Genomic DNA, 25,141 nt, shown 5'->3' on the forward strand with positions numbered 1-25,141 from the left:
ATTTTCATTTCATTGCATTCTTTCTCTGAGTGAAATTTTAAAATGGAGGTTGCCTCTGTTTATTTGTTGGAATATAGTTGCATGGTTTTGCTGGTGGCGACATTTGTAGAACAGTGCAATTACAGGTGATGCTCCATGAGTGGTTTGCAATTTGGCTGTGAAGGTAGAATTTTAAAATGGCAAAAGTTGATAGGAAGTCAAATGAAAAAGTAAATATTTTTAGAAACGGGCAGTTGATTCTTTCTTCAAGCATCCTTGTCCCTAAAAGGTCATGGATTTAAGATCCAGTTTAGAGTATTCACTGTTTTACAATGAACCAATTTTGCCCTCTTAAAGAGCCCACTTGGTTATGAAATATTCCAGAACGCTGTATGAAGATAAGCAAAGGAATTTTGGAAGAAATCTGGCTAATGTAAATCTGGCATAAAATACTGCCATCATGACGCACTTAATATGAGCAGTTTGTCTCATTACTGCTTGTGGGATATTCCTGTGCAGAGTTTAGCTGGTGCTATTGTTTATGTTACCAGTGTTCATATTGATAATTCTAACTGGTTATGATCTTGCGCTGCCGAAAGCATTGTATAATGCAGCTTTGCTCTTTTGCCTGTATATACCTGACTCCACGGGTTCAAGTGTCACTGGCCTAAAGTGAGTGTCAGCTGACATTTCTCCTGTGGGGATTGCATCCTCGCCCTAGGTGATTTGAGTAAACATTTATTCAGCAGAAGTCACTGAGTGGTTAACATTGTCACCATTTGCATACTCCAGGATTGGGATTTTACAATCAAGAACTAGTTTCTTTTGAACATGTTGGTTCTATGTACATTTGACAGTCATCTGCTAGTTGTAAATGTTTAACTGTTGCAGTAAATTATGTTTTTGGTTAACAAATTAATTACCTTGGGAAAGGATCCTCAAGGGAATTGTTAAAATATCAGATGAATCCATCTTTCCTTGTAGTTGTAGTTTACTTTTATGTTTAATCTTTATAAATGTATAATTTATTAACTGACTCATACTTAAATTGAGTGAACCATGTGCATTTTTTTGATGCATAATGCAACCGTGAAACTAGCAGATATCCCAAATTAACACTGCATTTCTATCAACCTGTTTAACGTCACTGCTCATTGCCTCACCCCATAGCTGATTTCAAGCTGAAAATGTAAGCTTTGGTATGAAATAGCTCCACAGAGGCCAGTATTCTGTCATCAAATCACTCTTTATTTACACGTACATAGAACTTGACACTAGGCTGACTTCCTTAGAACCACCTCTGAGTGAAGAGTGTTCTGACACTCCTGTTTATAATCCGTCAGCCAGGGTTCCTTGATTGGACAGGTTAACAGCCCCAGTCAGCAAATATTCTATGAGGTCCAACTGACTTACCTTTTTACAGTCACTATATCCCTCCCCCTCTAGCTCAGAGTATGTTGGCCTGTTCTTTTAGATTTTCTTGGGGCAAATTTGTACCAGGTCTGGTTCATCAGCCCTGCCTCGGATACTGACAGCTTACCATAGTTCACCTTTTGTGTCTGGAATGTTGCAGAAGAAATTCAGCCTGTTCAGTGGTAAAGGTGTTGAGGCTGCGCCATCTATGGTGTTTGTCTGAGATTGTAAAGTTTCTTCAATGCTAGATGAAGGGGGAGAGTCTACAGGTTCCGACATCCTTTCCAGTTGCTCTGGGGGGCTGGATAAGTTTTGCTGCTGCCCAGCTTTGAAATTTGCAGCTTTCATGTTGTCTACGTCTTTGTTCAGATAAGCCTCAATGAACTGAATTTTATATGTCACAGGACCTGACCTATATTGACCAAACCTCTGAACCATGTAGGGCCATTCCCATGATTTTGACACCAAACTTTATCCCCTGAAGTAAGCTCTCTCTATTGCTTAGAGCCTTGTGTCCAACATCATCATTCATGATGCCATTTTAACTCCTCTGCCAGGTCTTGGGAGATCAGATTAAAGCCGGTGCGGAGTCTCCTACCCATTTGCAACTCTGGAACTATCCCTGTGGGTGCATGAGGGATGGTTTGATAGTCAATTAGGAGCTAGGCCAGTTTGGTATTGAGTGAAGCTGTAGGCTGTTTCATTGACCCTGCCTTCAAGTTTGGACTAGTGTTTTTGCCAGACTATTGGACGATAGATGGTGTGGAGCTGTATGCTGAATACCATTTTACTTTAGGAAATACTTGAAATTCTCTGGCGAGTGATGACCCATTGTTTGTGTTCAACAGTTTTGAGAGTCCATGTATTGCAAAAGATGCTCGCTGCTTTTCTATCGTTGTCTCCATGTTTAATGAATAAACTCTGTAAATGCCCCACTGCTTTGAGTGGGCGTCACAATGACTAAGAACGTTGAGCCCATGAATAGGCTGGCATAATTGATATGTAACTGAGTTCAGAGTTTACTCAGCAATTCCCATGAATTTGTGGACCTGCTGATGGTATTTCTTTGTCCAAATTGGCACTCTGGGAACTGCCCTACCAATAAGGCTGTACGCACTTCCAATCCTGGCCACCAGACATAACCTCTCGCCAACATTGTCAGTTTGGGCACACCTGGATGACACTGGTGAAGTTTGGTAAGTATCTGACAGTGACATTTGCTCAGGAGAATCCTCTTGCTCCCTACAATAAAATGCCATTTCTGGTCAGAAATATTTTAATTCTGGTTGTTATGATGCCTTCTTCCCTCTTTCCCCCCCCCGCCACAATTCACTAACAGCTGTTTTAGTTTTGCCAGGACCAGAACATTTTGCGTCCACAGTCTGATATTGTCAGCAGTGACTGGAAAGGTGTCCAGAAAGGTAAAAACCTGAACAGATTCTTCCAATGGTGCATCCACCAGCTGAAGGTGCCTTAAGGCATCTACATTTGCTACTTGGGCTCCCAGACGGTGTTCCAACCTGTAATTGTGTACACTTAGAATGAGAGCCCAATGCTGAATTCAACCTGGAGCTATGGGTGGCACGGGCTTGTCTTCTTTGAGTTGGCCTAGCAGAAGTTTGTGGTCTGTTCCCATTGCAAATTTATATCTGTACAAGTATTGATGGAACTTTCTCACACCAAAGATGACCAAATCTCACTAGGGATCATAGTGTGCCAACAGCTCAGATGATAGTTGCTTCTTCGTTTCCCTAAACGCTATGTCTTGGGTACGAGACCATTTCTAATGCTGCCCTTTTTTGGTTTCTCAATAGCATGTGTAAGGGTACCATGATGGAGGCTAGGTTTTGTATAAACTTTCTGGAAAGACCTAAGGCTCCAGTACAGACATGGGAACCAAGGCTCTTTTGATCAACCTCACTTTCTCTTCCAATGGGTGTGATCAGGTCTTTTGACTCTGTAACCCAAGCAGGTCACTTTTTTTGCCTTTTAAGGCATAAGCCTGCCTTTGAGAAATGTGTAAGGACTATATCCAAGTTCACTAAGTGCTCCCCCTGGATGGGGTGCTCTTCAGAGGGTTGGTGTTGACTCAGTGGGCCAAATAGCCTGCTTCCACACTGTAGAGATTCTATGAAGAAGAATAATGTTTAAAGTTAATTGTTTGCAGAAACCTTAGTGGTTCAGTATAGATTTCATCTTAATGAAATTTTACTGCAAACAAAGATGTGAATAAAAATGCAATGCAATCTTCAGGTATTTTGGGTGTTTTATTTCATAAACACCCCAAAAAAACTGACTTGTTTTGATCATGCATGTCTGTGAAGTGTTTATAATGGAAAAGTAGAATGTGTAATAAATTTAAATGTCAGATTTGCTTAAAATAAATCCTGCTGAATTCAATCTGTTTCAAAGTGTTTAGGGTAGGACTTTCTAAACAACAAGATATTGGAGTTCTGAAAATTTAGGCAAAACGAAAGCCTCCTTTTAATTTAGATAAATGCGAGGTGTTACATTTTGGGAAAGCAAATCTTAACAGGATTTATACACTTAATGGTAAGGTCCGAGGGAGTGTTGCTGAACAAAGAGACCTTGGAGTGCAGGTTCATAGCTCCTTGAAAGTGGAGTCGCAGGTAAATAGGAAGTGAAGAAGGCATTTGGTATGTTTTCCTTTATTGGTCAGAGGATTGAGCACAGGAGTTGAGAGGTCATATTGCGGCTGTGCAGGACATTGGCTAGGAGAAAGTGAGGACTTCAGGTGCTGGAGATCAGAGCTTAAAAATGTGTTACTGGAAAAGCGCAGCAGGTCAGTTAGCATCAAAGGAATGGAAAATCAATGTTTTGGGCATAAGCCCTTCTTCAGGAATCTGGTTAGGCCACTGTTGGAATATTGCGTGCAGTTCTGGTCATTTTCCTACCGGAAAGGTGTTGTGAAACTTCAAAGGTTCAGAAAAGATTTACAAGGATGTTGCCGGGGTTAGAGACTTTGAGCTATAGAGAGAGGCTGAATAGGCTGGGGCTGTTTTGCCTGATGTGTCGGAGGCTGAGGGGTGACCTTCGAGGTTTATAAAATCACGAGGGGCATGGATAGGATATATACTCAAGATCTTTTCCCTGGGGTGGGGGATTTAAGAACTAGAGGGCGTAGGTTTAGGGTGAGAGGGAAAAGATATAAAAGCAACTTAGGGGGCAACCTTTTCATGCAGAGGGTGCTATGTGTATGGAATGAGCTACCAGAGGAAGTGGTGGAGGCTGGTATAGTTGCAACATTAAAAAGACATCTGGATAGGTATATGAAGAGAGACAGTTTGGAGCGATATGGACTGAATGCTGGCAAGTGGGACTAGATTGGGTTGGAATATCTGGTCGGCAGGGACAAGTTGGACCGAAGGGTCTATTTCCATGCTGTACATCTCTATGGCTCTGTGACTTTATTCTACATATGGTGATGGACAGTCTGGCTGCTCTGAAATTGTGTACATTGCCTGTTTAACTCTTTAGACAAGCACATCGAGAGTCAGTGATGATATTGGTGATGGTTGAGGCTCTGACTGTCAAATGCCAATGAAGGTGTTAAAGGACACAAAGGACATGCCAATGGGTGATTTCTGCCACATTATTGTGCAATGTGCTATCTTTATTTGAGTAAATCCTTATTTTGGTCATTAGAAATTTCCATTACTGAACTGAGAAACAATGAACAACATGATTCATGATGTGTATTGCGTCATCAAGTTCTGAGAAAGGGTCGCTGGATCCGAAATGTTAACTCTGTTAAAGTACCTATTCGAAATGATTTAGGGAATCCCTGATGGATTTGACCTGTAAGCTTGTCTTGGTTTGTCCTGGAGATCGTACTCTATGGTAGTCTGTAATATTAAACACTTACAGACAGTTTAGTTTAAATTATTACCTTTTTATTTACCAATGGCATCAGTGTTACACTAAATATAGATATCTACACGCCACGCTTGAGCTAAGGGTCTAAAACCATTAGCAGAGAGAGTAGTGGTGCCAACTCTTACCCCTAAGAGCCCTCTCAGGCTACTCTCCTTGTTGCTACAAACAAGCGGTCTTTGTACAGAATTTGGTATTAAAATTACAAAAACGCCCCATGTCCATAATCAGATAAGTAGCAATAAAATGGCAAAAGTTTGCAGAGGAAGAGAAACTCATTGACAGGTTTGAGTGCACTTGACTAATTAAGGTTCATACACATCAAAGTGGGAAACCTTGATCCAGCCAGGCCAAATGGTCATTTGCTTTGTCTAGTACATAACGAGAGGCTAGTCTAAATTGTGGAATAGGTCATGGAGTCACCTCACTCAGCTAAGATGTCCAGTATCCTTGTCGTACAAAATGAGTTTTCTTATCAAATCATTTTAGATTCCCATAATGCGAATTAAATTAATGACATTCTTGGATCTCAAGCTCCTGGGAACAAAATTTCCTTCCTTCCTTCCTTCCTTCCTTCCTTCCTTCCTTCCTTTCTCTTTTTCTCTCTCTCTCTCTCTCTCTCTCTCTGGTCAATGTAATGTACAGAAGAATGTTTTCGCCCTTTCACACACTCATGAACATTTTCCAACTTCCTTACTATGTCAGGTTTTTTCCCTAGCCTCTAAGGGCATGAGGCATTCACATTCCAGTACAAGTTAAGATGAGAGAACTGACCTTCATAAATTCCAATCTGCTCAATGTGGTATACATGAAAATGTATCAGGATTGTTGTATATTCAACTCCACTTATTAAACTACAAGTTATTTTCCTATTGAGTAGGAGTTTTGTGAAGAGTCTTTGATATAATCCAGCAATTTAGTTATTTTACAGCCTATTGTGAAATATGCACCTCTGGCATGAGAAGGAAGCACTGCCACACGTGAACAAATATCTCACCTTATTACATTAGTCAGTTGACACTAAGCACAGATGTCCCCAGTTCTTCTGTACAAGCACTTTCCTGCATTTCCTGCAGCAAATGTGTCACATTTATGGCTACACGCTTTCTCAACTCTGATTTCTCTCCATAGATGCTGCCAGACCTGCTGAGCTTTTCCAGAAATTTGTTTCTTTCTTGAGTGTTATCAATGTGATGGTCAGTATATGGCTTTGTTGTAACACTTGATAAATGGTTTCCCATTTGCAAATCCTGTATAAAATATATGCCTTTCTCATTTACTTTTTTAAGTGAGGGGCATGCTTTATGCAGGGCTTTTCATAATTGTAAAAATCTAGCATATGAACCTTTTTTTTGTAAATGAGGAATTGAATCTGAGACTGGTCTTATTAGGAAGGAAAAATCTGTTCTTTGTAATGTAATACATGTTAGATTAGCTTTGTATTCCAATGCTTGAGCTGAATTCTCTCAATGGAAATAGCCCATGTTGTGAAATCCAAAAAGCAGATTGGGAAATAAAGATGCTGGCTTGAATTTTGCAGGTTAAGCATTTACTGTCTGTAAGGCCCAGTGGCCTGAGGTCTGGGGAGAACTGGGTTGAATGTAAGGTTCCAATTTGTATTATAAATAGTCTGACTAAAAATCACCTCAAGCACTTCCGATCCAAACCTAGCTTATGAGTTGGTCCTTTGTACTCATTTAAAAATAACCTGTTTTCAATGGAAAATGAAACAAGACAAGGAGGAGAATGGATTTAGATTCTGTGCAATGTTTTCCTATGATGCACTTGAGAATTATGTATCCACTTTAGACTTGTTAAGACGGTGAATGAAGAAAGGTTTCATTGACTTTGTCAATAGAATCTTAAGCATTATTGTTTTGCAAAAAAAAAATTATATCCATGTCCTTTTTTGAAAAAAAGGTCCAATAGTTTGTGACATTTTCAAAGCCTGCTTGCTGACTTGACGATAAGTCATTGGTGTGGAAAGCTTCTTTTAATTAAAATTCAGTAATTAAAGCCCTCTTTTTGGTTGTCATCCAGAGAACTGTTCCTGTTTGCCTCTGAGGCTGAAGTTGCTGTGATAAGGTTTGGAAGAAATTGAAGAACAGCCAGGACTGTCCTGAAGTACAAAGAGGAGATGTTGAGATTGGTGGCAAAGAGGTAGCTGTTGGTGTCAATGCATATACATGTGGAAGATGCCTCCTTTGTTGTAATAACAAGGAGCTTCTTTGCCCCTCTCCTCCTCTCTGGTAACTTCATGAATTCAGAGGTCCAAGCTAATGCTCTGAGGACTTGGGGTCAGATCGCACCATGGTACAAGATCAATTGAAATTTATTTTAAAAATCTGGAATTAAAGGCGAGTGTAATGATAATTGTGTAACCCTTGCTGATTGTCATAAAAGCCCAATTGGTTCAGCTTTTTTAGCCTTTTTTTAAAGCTTAAAGTTTATTATGGCGTCCATGCCCTGGAAAGATTTTTCCTGAATTGCAAAGGCAGTATCATCTGTGTAACTGACTTTGTAATGATTGGTCATGTCAGTTATATACATGTTAAAATGTCAGTACTTGGACACTTCCCTATGAGATATCATTAACGGTTCTTGGAGTGCTGAACTTATGTTGTCGGTCGACCTTCATCCGTCAGTTTTTTAGAACTGTCTACAGCAACTCGAGTAATTTGCCACTTGGCAGCAATAGGCACTGTTCAAGTATTTTTTTTGTTTCCAAACAGATCCTTGCTCAGTTTCCAGTACTATGAAAGTGGCTCCAATGTGAAGCTTATGATGAAAATCAGCTTTGTTTGTGGTGATACGAAGGACTTTTCACAACTGCAATAGAGCCTAAAAATAGCATGCTCTTTGCTGAATGCAGGAAGATTGAGTTTTGGAGGAGGGCTAATACAGTGACCACACTGAGGACTTGTAAATTGTGTGGAGCAATGAAATGAGCCAGAAGCTCCCAGTTTTGGCATGGGTGGTGCTGTCATCTCTCACCATGTTTGGGGAATGTGGCTGCTCTGCATCATAATTGAGAAGAGTGCCAGTCAGCATTATCTTAGCAGTAGGCCAAAATGGTACAGGAGCTGTCTTTCCTGGCAGTTTTGTCTCATTTTGACAGCATCCAATTCCAACAGGATAAAGTCGTCTGACAGTGGAGAAGATATTGGACAACCTGGCATTGCTTCTCAGCTTTTATTTTCTCTTTGAATTGGCCAGTAGTTTGGCAGCAGTTTGAGTTTGCGGCTTCTGGGTTGGACACTGCACACTTATTCAGGAGGTTCAAGATCAGACTGCTTGAATATGGAAAGTCCATGGATACCATGCAATCTAGCCAGATTTGCGTGTGGTTATCCAACAACTCTAGTAGTGTTAGGTTTTTATTCTTGAGGTTCTTACACACTTGATGCAACTGCAAAATGCGAACTTCTGTGAACAACCAAAATTTATTAAGCAAATATAAGCTTTGGAGGAACCCTTAACACTCTTCGCAATGCTTGCGAAGCGTGTCAAGAGAGGCTCTGAACAAAGGAACAGTCCTTCCTTTATGCAAGATCTTCACAGTAATGCCCACAAGACAACCCCCAGCCATTCCCCCACTGTCTCATGCCACCCGAAAACAATGTAAAGTGATTATTTCTGGAAATAATCCTATGTGTGATTAGATTATTTCTCAAAACGTGTGGTTAGGTTATTCCTGAAAACTGTGATTAGATTGTCACATCCTGCCTGCAAGACAGAAAAACATACATCAGGGACATCCAATTTCTTGCGTGTCGGCAGAACAGATGAACCCTATAATGTGTCAGTGGCTTTGGCCTCTGCTAGATCTCCACTTTGGTATTGTCATGAGGAGACTTATGCTCAGGACTCCCAATTGAATATCAGAACAGGCTAGGGGGGCAAGTAGGCTTTTGATTTGATTTATTATTGTTACAAATACCTCGGTACAGTGATACGTTCGCTGTAGTTTCGATGATCCTGGACAGAGCAGTTGCCATACCACCACCACCAACAAAAATAGATGTTGCAGATCTGGCAGCATCTGTGAAGGGAAATCAATTAACATTTAGAGTCCAGTAAAGAATGGTGAAAAAGTTGCTTTTCCAGCAACTTCTGGTTTTGTTTTTGATTCACAGCATCCACAGTTCTTTTGATTTTTATTTAGTTGCCATAACAAGTCATGATGCATCTGATAGAATGCTTTCTGTGGTGCATCTATGAAAATTGGCAAGAATCTTTATGTACGTGCTAAATTTCCTTAGCCTCCTGAGGAAGTAGATTTGCTCCTAATTCACACGCTTGTGTGTAAGTTGCCTTTTCGGATGATCCTAGAGTAGTGGGTCATGAAGACTGAGGCATAAGAAGGCTTTCATTTAACTATAAAATCTGCTTCATTTGACTTTACTGTCATTTAGAGAGTGGAACTTGATTTTTTAGCTGCAGAAGGGACTTTCCACAGTGACGCTCAGTAGTTGAAAAGAACAACGTAATGAAAGTAATGACAATTTCACTTCACTTTAAATTATTTTAGCAAGAGGGAATTGAAGTTTATGCTTCAGTTTACTTTGTCAGCTGCTCTTCCACCCCTCCCCTCTATCTCTCTCGTTGCCTTTTCACCTTCCCACACGCCTACCCCCAACATGCTCCATTGTTTTGTATTATTATGATTCATAGTGTTTCTTTTCTTAGATTTATAATTCGATAGTTATACACCATTTCATAATGGTGTAAGTTCATTGATTGCCCTTGATACAGTTGAGGTCTTGTTTAAGTTTGTTATCTGGAAAATGCCTTTTGGAAGAGAGATGACAAAAGATAAAGATTAGAGGTAGCTACAGGCTGGTTTCATTTGTGGAAAGATTCACCATTTAAGTCATTCATACACTTCATCTAGAGCTGCTTGCCTGGAGCTGTCACATTAGGTGGTTCAGCACTGATGCCAACTTTGTCAGATATGCAGGATACATTCCGTCGAAAATTTTGTGACAGGTAGGCTTTTTTTATTGAACATCGCAGAATAATTAACAGTACAAAAGTAGTTCATTCAGCCCATTATGTCTGCTGGTTCACCAAACGATTTTCATGGGAACATTCTCCTGCCTTCACCCCATAAATCTACACATTCTTCTTTTCAAACAAACGTCAAATTCCCTTTCAAATGCCTTGACTGAACTTGCCTCCACCACGCTGGGCAATACATTCAGATCCTCATCAATTATTGTATGGAAATAAATTTCCCTGTCAGTTTTTGTTTTGCTGCTTCTATAATTACTTCATATCTATTATTTTGTTCTTGACCCTTTCACAAGTGTGTCCGTTTTCTCCTAACTTTACACTGCCCAAACCTCATGATTTTGAATCCTTCTATCAGGTCTCCTCTCAGCCAAGAAGAACAGACCTGGCTTTTCCAATCTATTTTTGTAAGTCAAGTTCTTCATTCCTGGAACCATTTTTATAACCATTTCTACCATGCATTTACGTCCTTCCTAAAATATAATGCCCAGAATTGGATGCAGTACTCCAATCAGATGCCAAATTAATGACTTGTGTAAATTTGACATAATCTTCTTGCTCTTTTATTCTTTTTAACAAAGTCTATGTTTTTAACAAAACAGCTTGTTCTTGCTTTCTCTGTATCATCATGTCGTACACCATGCCATGAAATGCTGCTAAGTTGTTGGTACAGGCTGAGTGAAAAAGGTTGTTTTCCGCTTTGTTGCTACTTCTGGAAGATACTGAATTGCTCAGTTGACAGCACCTTGCTATCACTACATCTGGTCGAGTTGGTTTACTTTGTCCTTTTTCATTTGGAATATTTGGATATTCAGTGCAGGACTTTTTGTGGCATTTGCATTTTATTGGAAGAATTTGTTTCATTTCAGATGAGGAATATTAAGGAAAATAAAGGGATGCCTTTGTTTCTGAAAAGCAAACTTGAGGTATAGGCATGCTTTGGGTTGGGGAAGCGGGGCGTTGTGGTAGTGGAAATACGAAATATGAAAAATATAGAAAGAATTAGGGCGGCACGGTGGCACAGTGGTTAGCACTGCTGCCTCACAGCGCCAGGGACCTGGGTTCAATTCCCACCTCAGGCGACTGACTGTGTGGAGTTTGCACGTTCTCCCCGTGTCTGCGTGGGTTTCCTCCGGGTGCTCCGGTTTCCTCCCACAGTCCAAAGATGTGCGGGTCAGATGAATTGGCCATGCTAAATTGCCCATAGTGTTAGGTAAGGGGTATGGGTGGGTTGCGCTTCGGCGGGTCGGTGTGGACTTGTTGGGCCGAAGGGCCTGTTTCCACACTCTAAGTAATCTAAAAAAAAACTTTCAATGAGACAACAGAGAAAGTACTTTTTGGTGAGAAAAGACTGGTTTTGACTGTTACTCCATTCATGGGATGTGATCATCTCTGGCATAGGTCAGTATTTGTTGCCCATTCTGAGTTGTCCTTGAGAAGGTGTTGTGAGCTGCCTCCTTGAAACTACTGCACTCCATTTAGTGGAGGTAGACCCGCAATATCGTAAGGATAGGATTTTCAGAGACCCAGGAACTTTGCCCGAGGAACTGAATTTTGGCTGTGCATCATGGAAATGGTATACGCTGCTGCTACTGAGCATCCGTGATGGAGAGATAGACGCATTCACTCAGGTTGATTTGTACTGGCTGGTGTCCAGCTACTTGAATGTTGTTGGAACTAAACTCATCTAGGCAAGGAGGAATTCCATCACAAACCTGGCTGAAGCCTTGTAGATGGAGGATAGACTGTGTGGAGTGAGGAGGTGAGTTACTCACTTGAGGATTTCTAGCATTTCACTTGTTGTGGCTGCACCTCTATGTGGCTCTTACAGTTTCTGGTTAGTAGGAGCCCCAAGAATGTTGGTGCTTCAAATGACAGTAATTCCATTAAAGTCAGACATGGCTGGTTTGAATCTCTGGTTTTGTTGGAGATAGCCATTGTTCAAATCTGAAAGATTGAACTGTAAAATACATGTAGATACACATATGGGTGATGGATCATGACTCTTGAAGTGTGGATTCTGCTTGGTACTAGGATTTTGCCATGTGGCAATAAATAGACCACTTGCCAACTCTCTTGTTGGATCTCTGCAGTGCACGATATGTACCACAGGTGGTGGAGGGGACAACGACGGGGGCATTGGTCATGACAGACATTGCAGTTATGAATCAGATTTGTAGAGGCACGTTACAACAAAAACAAACTTGGCGCAAAAAAGCAAGTGAATGGATATGAGTGTTATTGCAATATTAATGTTCAGTAATGTGCAAAGATTATCAAAGTATAATTGCATACAAGAAATAGTCAAGAATGTTGAATCATCACAGAGAAGATATTGCTTTCATGAGTATGATAGTAACTCCAACATTCAAATCAAGCCAATTTTAAGCTAACACACATCTCTACTGTGCTGAGAATTATTCATGTAAAGAGCTTTCTGCTACCTCAAGATCAGTGAGCATTGCTGCCCGCATATAGACCTCACTTAATGATTTGATAAAATGTGTAAACCCTTTTTTGATAAAGCAATTAATTTAATTTTTGCTGTAAAATTAGTTTTGGTTTAACACTAAATACTGTATTTGAGCAATATTTCTTCCTAGTAGTTAGAGAGTTAAACATCTGTGGCTTTGTGTAGGCTGCATCAAGACCTATTCATAGTATTACATTAGTTCGTCTTTCTCAAACAGTGATGTCATCTTTCCGAGAACACGGGCTTTGGTTTACCAGAAAGAGTAGAACTTTTCCTGTTGACACCTGAAATCTAAGCATTGTTAAAATAATCATGGAAACATTATTGAACCCTTGATGAGATAGAAACTAGCTGATGATGTATCTTTGGAAAACAGCTTATTTCAAAGAAGGAGTAATGTGCTACTCAAAACGATTGATAATATTTTATGTAAAATGCGCAATGACTGTTCTTGCACATTGCATATTTTTGTAGTCAACATTTGATCACTATCGTTTTAAACTAGGGAGGTTACATTTTCAGTTTGAAAACAAAAACCTAATGAATAGAATATGTATGCACAGGAAGATGGCACAAGTTCTACATCATAATATAACTTTTATTGTGAAAAGCTGGTGAAACACTAACACAAATTATAGAATCATAGAATCCCTCCAGTGTGGAAGCAGGCCTTTCAGCCCAGCAAGTCTACACCAACCCTTGGAAGAGTGTCCCATCCAGACCTCTTCCCCAATTATTCCACATTTATCCTTGACAAATGCACCTAACCTACGTAACCCTGAACACTATGGGCAGTTTAACATGGTCAATTCACCTAACCTGCACATCCTTGAATTGTGGGAGGAAACTGAAGCAGCTGGGGCAAATGTGCAAACTCCCCACAGAATTGCCGAAGGCTTGAATCGAACCCATGTCCCTGGCACTGCTAACCACTGAGTCACCATGCCACCCCTAAAGAAAGATTTTTAAAAGACATAAAGCAACTTTTTTTTGTTTTTAAAACAGTGTGCTTTATATGTGGAATGAACTTCCAGAGGAATTGGTGGATGTGGGTACAGTTAGAATGTTGAAAAGACATTTGGATAAGTACATGAATTGGAAATGTTTGGAGAAATGTTTGGAGAAATGTGGGTCAAGCGCAGGCAGTTGGGACCTATCCCCAAGCAGCAGGAATTGTAGAAAGAGCCAGTGGTACCCAAAAAGTTCGGTTAGGCAAATTGGTAAAATAAATTGTTTCCAAGTACTCCCATAATATGAAAAAAAACGGGTTTCTCCGCGGCTGAACTGACATATGGGCAGCCCCTGAGGGCTCCTTGGTCTGCACCAATAACTGCCCAACACCCTGTTGTACATGTCATGGCGGAAGAGATGCACAGGTACCTGATTTAAGCTAACCAAAGCATTGCAGTCTGATCATCAATAGATCAAATAAGCCTATCGGATGCCAGGAAAGAAAGAAGAAAGAGCTCCAACATTTAAAGACATTAGCCTTGGTGACTATGTACTATTGAAAGACTTTAATCGTGGAAAATTGGGTCCCTACTGGAAAGGTCCTTAGCAAGATCCTTCTGACAACTTAATCTGCAGTAAAAGTAGATGGGCGTTAACCATGAGTCTACAAAGGACATCACAAGCTTGTAGCCCCCTCACAGTCCTAGTGTTAGTACTGATACAGGCATCTGATGAAAGCCCAACATGCACCCGAATGTAACAAACCCATCTGTGACATCTCAGACTGGCTAAAACACCCAATGTGCCTGTATAAATAAAAACTGTACTAATATCATTGGAAGTTACGAATGCAGCTGCCCAGCTGAAACTCATTTAAACTACTCATGTTGCATATCCAAACACCACTCTCGACCTTGTTGTCATCCTCGCAACACTTGTATGCCAGTCATCATCATGAGATAGCACAATTCCATAACCTCATCCATTCCGTCAACCGAAAATTGCTACCTTGAGATGCTTGTCTGTTCCCCTTTCAAAATGAGCCATACAGATTGCACAAAGTACCAAAATCACCAAATCATAAGGCATCTATTGCCATGGGACTGACCACCTATACCTTCTCAATGGAATCCTCTCCTATCCGACCTACCACCACTGACAGAAATACCTTTACACATTTCCTGTGTTCAGTAGCTACAGTAATTAACAAGACAAGCTAGAAAGATGAAGAAAGACCAAAAATACTATGTGCTCCCAACCTCCTCCTGTTACTTATGGTTTCTTTATTTAAGCTAAGCCCCCTGATCCATGTGTTATCTGCTCACTCTTCCAACATTCTGATGTACAGTGTATAAATAGGACTCGCCCACTTATGCCATCCCTCATTTATGATGGAAATACCTATTCTGTAGAAGAAACACATCACTGCGTGAAGTGCGCTAATAAACCTGAAGGATTTAATGCTAACATTGTTCTACTGTTAGAATGGTGCATTGAAAGACTTTGACTTGCCCCATGTCGTGGGTACTGTAAACAAAAACCATGCAAAAATGTTATCAAAAGCACTGGTCAAACTCCTGCTCTCTTTCCATTAATGCACTTGGACCATCGAACATTTGATAGCACTCACTGTTTACATGATTCAGCTCTTGCTCTGAGTGAACTTGTCATTCACTCACAGAAGTGCACCCTTGGAACTCCTTTTAGCCTTCATTGGCTTTGTGAAAACAAAGCCTACCCATATTTACCCAATGACTGGTACGGATATTGTGCCCTCGTGCACACCTTACCACTTTTCACCCTCCACCATGAAATGCCTGAGTTCGATGATGAATGGAATGCCCACCAACCGGTGAATCAGTATGGAACAAAAAGTAGAGGAAAAACAAAATGGGGCTTATACAAATTCTTTCATCAACAAATCTGATGGTCCAGGTTGCTGGGATGCCTTATTCCTGGCTGGGGTGTTGAGATGGCCCAAGATCAGATAAGTGACCTTCCGTATGATATCGAAAAACTTGCCAACTCGACTGCCCACGCTTTGAAACTGGTGAACAAAGAGTTACAGGAGACTCGGCTGAGTCGGCTCTTGCTAGACTTCCTGCTTGCTAAAGGAGGTGCTTGTTCAGTCGTTGGCCCACAATATTGCACCTACATCAATCATTTTTGAAAGACATTTTGGACGACACAGATGTTATCAACAAAACAGGTCAAGACGCAGGGAAGATACCTGCCCCACCGTTAGCCAATTCATGTGGATGGAGTTTTACTTGCTGGCTATGGTTGCTGTGCGGATGGATCGTGTGGGACGTACTGATAGTCCTTGGTCTCATCCTGGGAATATACATTGTCATCCACTTATCCATCAAATGGGCTGTACGTTGCTTTTCACCTTCGACGAAGAGGAATCTGATGAATCGACTCATGTCTCCTCCTCTACCTCCTTGCCCGAACTTCCATGCTGAAATCCAGTATTTTCTAGACTGTGCTTCTCTGAACGATGACTCGCCAGAGGAGGCACTTGACTTATTAAGAATACAAATCAACTGAATGGACTAGTCATACTTGTATAAGTCAAGTAGTTGTCATGAAATGACAAAAGGAGGAAATGAGAAAGTCTATAGCCTTAAAACTTGTCTTTAAACATTTAGACGAAAATGCAGTGCTGAATTATAGAACGTATTTACTGCAGTAGGGGGGATCTCGAGGAATGCAGAAGATATGGACATCTGGGCTTATCAAGTGATAACAGGATGCTGTAAGGAAATTAACATTTGCATTAGCATCGGTGAATCTGTGAGAACAGAGCACCAAGTGATAACATTCACAGCCGTTTCCCCCTTGTGAAATTAATGACAGTGTTTGACTCTGACCCTGAAACGAAACTCGGTACTATCAAAAGCTTTGTAATTAACGGTCAGATGCTGTTAATTATAACAAATTCTTATTACCCCTTGCAAGCAGAGCAGACACGGAGAAAAAAAAATCTTGGCTGTTACAAAACCCTGACTTGAGAGTTCATAAGGACACGAGAGAGAGAGAGATCATTTTAGCGTTTAGGCTGTTGGAGCCAGTAGAAAATTAACTGTTAGTGCTTAGCTGATGTGGATTGAATTTAATTGCATTTTGTGTTGTCATGATATTAAGTAGTCATTACTAGTTATTAAGTATAAACTCTGTAAAAGGTAATATTAGTGAAGCTTTACCTAACTTGCTGTTTTTGCAGACCACTCTACAGACCGCCCCACTGTCGATCCTAACTCATCAGATTTTGTCTTAGTTGAATTAGAATCACAACCCTGCAAAGAAAGCATGTTAATTCGAAGCCTAATGAGTCAGTTTAAATGCAACCTTATGGTAACATCTCAGCCTCAGGTACAGAATGATTCAGTGCTAAAAAAGCACGAGTCTGCTCCTTGCTTAGAAATTATTCTAAACCTAACATTGTGCCAGAATCTCTTCAATGTGTCAGCAAGCCATTTTATTGTCAAAAGTTTGTCCTCCTCCTAAAAGCCATTTTGCAAAACAATTTTATCAGACATGTGAGTTGTGCAAGGTTACCTTATGAACTGTCCAATTATTTTGCTAGCAGGTGCCTAACTAAGCTGGGTATATTTTTCCACTTGATAAATGTCTTAGGGCCTGTTGGAGTGATTAGTCAAACATAGAGACCTGTCAATTAACTTTTTTCTTCTTTAAGAATTATTGTCTGTCACGGTTATGTCTAATTAACGTGCAATGTTTTTAAGGAACTTTTGTATAAAGGAAGCCATTTTGTATCAGTACGTTGGAGTAGCCTGCTGGGGCACTTGAAGAACTGGTACCCTACTCTCCGAGGTTATTAGAACCTAGTTAGTTTGGCTTACTGGTGTCAGTGTTATGTTGTCACGTGATGCTATTGGTAATAGACAATAGATGCAGGAGTAGGCCATTCAGCCGTTCGAGCCTGCACCACCATTCAATATGATCATGGCTGATCATCCTTAATCAGTATCCTGTTCCTTATCTCCATAACCCTTGATTCCACTATCCTTGAGAGCTCTATCCAACTCTTTTTTTAGATTAGACTTAGTGTGGAAACAGGCCCTTCGGCCCAACAAGTCCACACCGACCCGCCGAAGCGCAACCCACCCATACCCCTACGTTTACCCCTTACCTAACACTACGGGCAATTTAGCTTGGCCAATTCACCTGACCCGCACATCTTTGTGACTGTGGGAGGAAACCGGAGCACCTGGAGGAAACCCACGCAGACACGGGGAGAACGTGCAAACTCCACACAGTCAGTCGCCTGAGTCGGGAATTGAACCCGGGTCTACAGGCGCTGTGAGGCAGCAGTGCTAACCACTGTGCCACCGTGCCGCCCCTCTTTCTTAAATGAATCCAGAGACTGGGCCTCCACTGCCCTCTGGGGCAGAGCATTCCACACAGCCACCACTCTCTGGGTGAAGAAGTTTCTCCTCATCTCTGTCCTAAATGGTCTACCCCATATTTCTAAGCTGTGTCCTCTGGTTCGGCACTCACCCATCAGCGGAAACTTGTTTCCTGCCTTCAGAGTGTCCAATCCTTTAATCTTATACGTCTCAATCATATCCCCTCTCAGCCTTCTAAACTCAAAGGTATACAAGCCCAGTTGCTCCAGCCTTTCAGCGTAAGGTAGTCCTGCCATTCCAGGAATTGACCTCGTGAACGTACGCTGTACTCCCTCAATAGCCAGGATGTCTTTCCTCAAATTTGGAGACCAGAATTGCACACAATATTCCAGGTGTGGTCTCAGCAGGGCCCTGTACAGCTGCAGAAGAACCTCTTTGCTCCTGTACTCAATCCCTCTTGTTATGAAGGCCAGCATGCTATTAGCCTTCTTCACTATCTGCTGTACCTGCATGCTTACCTTCATTGACTGGTGTACAAGAACACCCAGATCTTTGTACTGTTACTTTAGCTAAATTGATTCCATTTAGGTAGTACTCTGCCTTCCTATTCTTGCCACCAAAGTGGATAACCATACATTTATCCACATTAAACTGCATCTGCCATGCATCTGCCCACTCACCTAACTTATCCAGGTCACCTGGACAATAAAGGGGGTGACTAAGATTAAACTAATCGCTGTGCAAGAGGGTTTTTTTATTCCAGACTTCCAAAGAGTACGATCTCCTGGACAAACCGAGAGGCTTTACAGGTCTGATTCCACGAGGGATTCCCTGGGCTGTCTCAAATCTGTACTTTAACACTTTAGTTGGGGACTATGGTTGGCCAGAACTATATTCGTTTTAATTGTTTAAAATGACATTTTTCATAAATTTCATTGTAAATATTTTCTTCTGGAACTTTTAAAAATTTTGTTTGATTAAGTACTGGCAGGGAGTTCAAGCCATTCTTAAATATCTAAATTTGCCTCTATGTTGCTTCATAATTTGGGGAAATAAGTGTTGTAAAATATATTTTATTAGTTGGGCTTGCTTAATAATAGTGGGAACTTATAGACCATCAAAATGGGTTTGATGTACACTTCTTCACTCACTTTGGCTATTTAGAAGTTTGTGAGATTCTTAACAAAACTATTTTTCTGCCTCATTGACAGATCTCTAGTGGTGTTGCTCAATGAGCTTAGGTTTTGTGCATATACTGTCTATTCAACCAAGTAGTATTATGCGGAAAGTTTGATTAAATTTTGGGAGTGTTTCTGAGAACATAAACTAATGCACGGGCAGATGTCTCGAAGTACTGTATTGAAGATGAGGGAACTTTGAATTTCACAGTGAACTTTTTGGGGTGGAAGGAGTGAGTGTCACAAGAGGAAATTTCTTCAAACTTTTGTGGCATGTTTTGGGTGCAGGGATTTTAGAGGTGGTGAACCTAATTTGCGAAGTTGAAAGCTCTTGAACACAGTTTAGATTGGCAGTTTGGTGAATTTCTTGTGGTGTTGACTTGTTAGATGTTCTGCCTATTCTGCATATTTGAAGTTAAAAGATACCCTTCCAAATACGTTTCAAAACAACACTATTATTCTGTTTCTAGAAACGTTTTGAAAGTACATTGACATACGTTCATAGTAACAGTGACTAAACTGTAACATGTTTGTGATACTGTTGAACTGTTTACGTTAGGATCTTAAGAGATCACTTTAAATGACAATTTTAACATAGGTCCCTTTCTTCTTTTGAAAAGCTAATCTTTTTGTGAATGTGAAATATTTTGAGAAATGTATAGAAATGCTTGAAGAAGTTTAAACTTAGAAGGCAATCATATATTTTGCTGGATGGGTGATGTCTTTAGTTTCCAAAACACAATGGGAAATGACTTGTAGTTCTATTCTCATTGTGGCCATTGCAATCTTTCCATGGGTCTGTTGTTAGTAGAGAATATTCCCTGTTTCCCACTTAATCTGCAAATCAAAATCTTACGGTCTGCATCGCATGCTGTTTGCCAATCTAGAACAAAACTGTGAATATGCTGCTTGCATAATTTGCCTAGTACTGTATCTGCTGGCGGTCTGGACAAATCGGAGTTAGGGATGATGTGGGTCTTGCAGGGGTAAGGGTGCTGTTCCCCAATTGCCACTCATCAGCCTGGTCTGCTGCTGCTGCTGCTTAGAGGCTGCGCAGTGTTTGACCAAGACTGGAATTCTCTAGGGTCCTTTTTTTTTATATAAACCTGTAGGACAGTGATAGAATGCTAAGAAGGTCTGTTCTACTGAGACTGTAAGGTGGAACTGGTACCATTGTTATGATACTGCAACTACCTGCTCGGGTTTTGTTGGGAAGCGAATCTACCCTTTGTATTTCATAATTGAAGTTGTGTTTTGATTTCCTAAGCTTCATTCTTGTTGAATCAAGATGAGATAGGAGGATTTTTCCATTTCGGCCAGTCAGCTTTGGGATCAGAACTAAGATAAATAAGTACCCTATGTGGTATGTGGTGACTTTTAAATCTTGACTCATTTGAATTTCAGCGCTGAAAATGTGTTGCTGGAAAAGCGCAGCAGGTCAGGCAGCATCCAAGCAACAGGAGACTCGACGTTTTGGGCATAAGCCCTTTAATCTCATTTGAATTTCAGTCTTCTGCTGTCAATTCAATTGATCATGTTTCAAATCCAGATCCACCATCCTATTTATGTTTTCGTTCAGTTTTTTCCACATTGTATTTATCTACATGCATGTATATAACTCCTCGATTGAAGCATTATATTCTTTTGTTTTTACGTTGTAGTTGACCATAGCCGTGTGAAGCTTCAGAAAGCAGACAATGATTATATCAACGCAAGCCTAATTGTTATGGAAGAAGCTCAGAGAAACTACATTTTAACCCAGGTAGGTAGATTGAGTGAACCACATGAAGCGTGATTATTGCAGAGTATGATTAAAAATACAACTGTATTCCATTTTAAATCGTCCTGAATGGTGCACCCTCTAATTTTTCTGGGGTTGTGCAGAACCTGGTAGTTTGAGTGACACATTGCATCCATCGGCACAATTGCAATTTGTGATGTTGTAATTTTTTTGGAGTTTGTGTATAAAATACTAAAAGTCTGCGATTATTTTTTCCAGCTACAGGTAGTCTACTTGCTAAAATAAACAAAATTGCTTGGCTCTGTAGTCTGAGGACCCCTTTAGCAGTGATGCAGTTTACATTATATGTTGGACACTAGTAATTTATTAAATAGCCTGCATCCAGGCTATTTTTCTTGTCGTCTTGAAATGTGAAACTTAAGTTTACATCAATTTGTCCAGGTTGTCTATCTCTAATCTATTTACATTTAATCAAGTTTGTGAGGTTAAATTCGCACTCTGTCAGCACTTAATGCTTGAAATATTGCACAAATGTCCAGAGGAATTCACAATGCATGAAATCCGGTCATTTTTGAGGGCACAGTGCACCAAATGACTGAATATCTGAATAGAGTGTGTCTTGACTTTTTCCACTACCATAAATTTGAAATCAGTGTTGTTCACATATTTCATTATAGATTGGTAAAAGAGGAATATTTCAACAGTCGCTCAACACCTTTTTTCCAATTTCATAATCGATTGTCTTGGCGATTGCAGCCTGATCAAACAAATACCACTCTTATTATTCCCCTTCTGAAAATCTACTTTCCAGGTAGTCATACAGCAGTTGAATAAATTGAAGGATTGGAGCAGTGTTGACATCACTGTCAAAAGCAGCTAGAACCTTTTTAACCTCACTTGAATAGACATGTTCTCCTAGATACTGAATTTTCAGTTTACTGATCTTGATCCTCAAAACTTTGATTCGATTGTCGTTGAACAGCTTTCTGCAGTAATTCTTTCCTCCTTATTCATGGGATGTGGACATTGCTGACCAGGCCAGCATTTATTTTCCATCCGTAATTGCCCAGAGGGCAGTCAAGAGTCAACCACATTGCTGAAAGTCTGAAGTCACGTGTCTGGCAGACCAGGAAAAGATGGCAGTTACCTTCTCTAAAGGACATTGGTTTATACCAACAGTCAGCACTCTGGTTCACCAAGGGTTGCATGATCATCATGACTCTTGACTCCAGATTTTTATTGAATTCAAATTCCACCATCTGCAGTAGTGGGTTGCAAATACCCGGAGTATTTTCTCTAGATTAATAGTCTAGTGAAAGTACCACTGCCATCACCTAGATTCTGGGATTTGAATCTCACCATGGTAGAAGTAATCTGGAATAAAACGCTAGCCTAGAGCAACACCAGGAGTATCTAAAAATTAGGTCTCAACTTTGTTTAGCTGTGGCACAGGACCACTTGCATGCTAACAGCATATCCAGCAAGTAAGAGAGCTTAGCAATTTCACAATGAACAGATGAGATCTATGCTCTGTAGTCCTACGTCATCTAGTCTTAAATGGTGGTGGACAATTAAATAAGTCACTGAAGTAGGAGGCTCCACAAATATCCCATCCTCATTGATGGCACAGCACAGCATATCAGTGCAAAAGAGGAGGCTAAAGCATTTGCAGTCCTCAACTAGAAGTGTCATGGGGATGATACATCTTGGCCTGCTCGAGAGGTTCCTGCTGTAGTAGATGCCAGTCTTCAATCAATTTGATTCATGCTATGTGTTATCAGGAGATGGCTACTGCAAAAGCTATGGGCCCAAAAACATTCTGACATTAGTATTGCAGATCAAATCTAAAACAACCAGTTATTACATGTAAGTCTCTACTTGCTCATCAGTCAAGTGATGGAAGGCATCATCAACAGTGCTATCAAGTAAACTTGCTTGGTAACCGGCGCTCTGAAAGATGTCCACCAATGCATTTCCTATTTCTAGAGTCTCTCCAGTCTGTTGAAATTTGGGCCCTGGAGATTTATTGATCTTTAATTCCATCAATTTCCCCACTACTATTTCCCTAATTCTGATTTTCTTCAGTTCCCTCTTCTCACTAGACCCTTTTTTCCACAATATCTTTGAGACAAGGGGAGAGGCCATTTTGGATTTGGTGCTCAGCAATGAGTCAGGACAGGTATCTGACCTCACGGTGGGAGAGCACTTTGGTGAAAGTGATCACAACTGCCTCACATTTAACATAGCTTTGGAAAGGGAAGGGAGCAGTTACCAAGGGAAGATATTTAATTAGGGAAAAGGAAATTATGATGCTATCAGACAGGAATTAGGAAGTACAGACTGGGAGCAATTGTTCTACAGAAAGGGCACAGCAGACGTGGAAACTATTTAAGGAGCAGTTGTTGAGAGTGATGCACAAATTTGTTCCTCTGAGACAGGCAAGAAGGGCAAGATTAAGGAGCCTTGGATGACAAGAACAGAGGAACTTCTTGTCAAAAGGAAGAAGATAGATTCTGTAAGGTGGAGAAAGCAAGGATCTAGCACAGCTGTAGAGGGTTATGGGCTTCCTAGAAAGGAGCTCAGAAATGGACTGAGGAGAATCAGGAGGGGACACGAAAAAGACTTGGCAAGAAGGATTAGGGAGTACTCAAAGGCATTTTACTCATACGTGAGAAATAAGAGAGTGCTCAGGGAGATGGTAGGGCCGGTCAGGGATAGCGGAGGAAACTTGTGCATGGAGCCTGAGTAGATAGGTGAAGCCCTAAATGAGCTTTTTGCTTCAGTTTTCACCAAGGAAAGGGAACTTGTAAACAAAAACTTAGAAGCGGGGATGCAGTCTTGACCAGATCAAGATTGATGAAGTTGATGTGCTAGAAAGTTTGGAAGACATTAAGATTGGTAAGTCCCCAGGGTCAGACGAGATTTATCCTAGGCTGTTCCAGGAAGTGAGAAAGGAGGTTTGCTAAGCCACTGGCGAGGGTATTTGCCTCCTCACTCTCCACTGGAGTTGTACCGGAGGGTTTGAAAGAGACGAATGTTGTTCCTCTTTTCAACAAAGGTAATAGGGAAATCCCTGGCAATTACAGATCAGTCAGTCTTATGTCTGTGGTCAGCAAAGTTTTTGGAAAGAATTCTGAGAGATAGGATTTATGACTATTTGGCAAAGCATAGTGTGATTAAAGGCATGGCTTTGTGAGGGGCAGGTCATGCCTCACAAATCTCATTGAGTTCTTTGAGGAAGTGTCAAGACAGGTCGACGGTTGAGCAGTGGGTGTGGTGTGTATGGATTTCAGTAAGGCATTTGATAAGGTTCCCCATGGTAGGCTCATTCATAAAGTCAGGAAGTATGGGATACAGGGAGATTTGGCCATCTGGATTCAGAATTGGCTGGCTGACAGAAGGCAGAGAGTGGTTGTAGAGGGAAAGTATTCTGCCTGGAGGTCAGTGTCGAGTGGGCTCCCGGACGGCTCTGTTCTTGGGCCTCTGCTCTTTGTAGTTTTTATAAATGACGTGGATGAGGAGGTTGAGAGGTAGGTCAGTAAATTTGCCGATGACACAAAGGTTGGAGGTGTCGTCGATAGTATCGAGGGCTATTGCAGGCTGCAGCGTGATATAGACAGGATGCAGAGCTGGGCTGAGAAATGGCAGATGGAGTTCAACCTGGATAAAATGCGAAGTGATGCATTTTGGAAGGTTGAACTCGAATGCTGAAGGATTAAAGAAGGATTCTTGGCAGTGTGGAGGAACAGCGGGATCTGGGTGTTCAAGTACATAGATCCCTCAAAGTTACCACCCAAGTGGAAAGGGTTGGTAAGAAAGCATATGGTGTTTTGGCTTTCATTAACGGGGACATCGAGTTTAAGAGCCGAGAGGTTTTGCTGTAGCTCCACAAGCCCCTGGTGAGACCACACTTGGAATATTGTGTCCAGTTCTGGTTGCCCTACTGTAGGAAAGATACAGAGGCTTTGGAGAGGGTACAAAGAAGGTTTACCAGGATGCTGTCTGGACTGGAGAGCTTGCCTTATGAAGAGTGATTGAATAAGCTTGGACTTTTCTCTCTGGAGTGAAGGAGGAAGAGAAGAGACCTGATCGAGGTGTACAAAATAATGAGTGGAATAGATCGAGT

General features: G+C 40.9%; 1 protein-coding gene across 2 annotated transcripts in view; it reads left to right on the forward strand.

The window, feature by feature from the left end:
• LOC132815105 (tyrosine-protein phosphatase non-receptor type 2-like) overlaps window positions 1–25,141 on the forward strand; it is a 91,512-nt gene that overhangs the window by 20,545 nt on the left and 45,826 nt on the right. For both annotated transcript variants that reach the window (XM_060823871.1, XM_060823872.1), the window contains exon 3: window positions 20,936–21,036. In XM_060823871.1, the coding sequence (XP_060679854.1) occupies window positions 20,936–21,036 (101 nt within the window). The remainder of the gene's footprint in view (window positions 1–20,935; window positions 21,037–25,141) is intronic.

The sequence above is a fragment of the Hemiscyllium ocellatum genome, chromosome 4, assembly GCF_020745735.1.
Source record: "Hemiscyllium ocellatum isolate sHemOce1 chromosome 4, sHemOce1.pat.X.cur, whole genome shotgun sequence".
In the NCBI taxonomy this organism is placed as follows: domain Eukaryota; kingdom Metazoa; phylum Chordata; class Chondrichthyes; order Orectolobiformes; family Hemiscylliidae; genus Hemiscyllium; species Hemiscyllium ocellatum.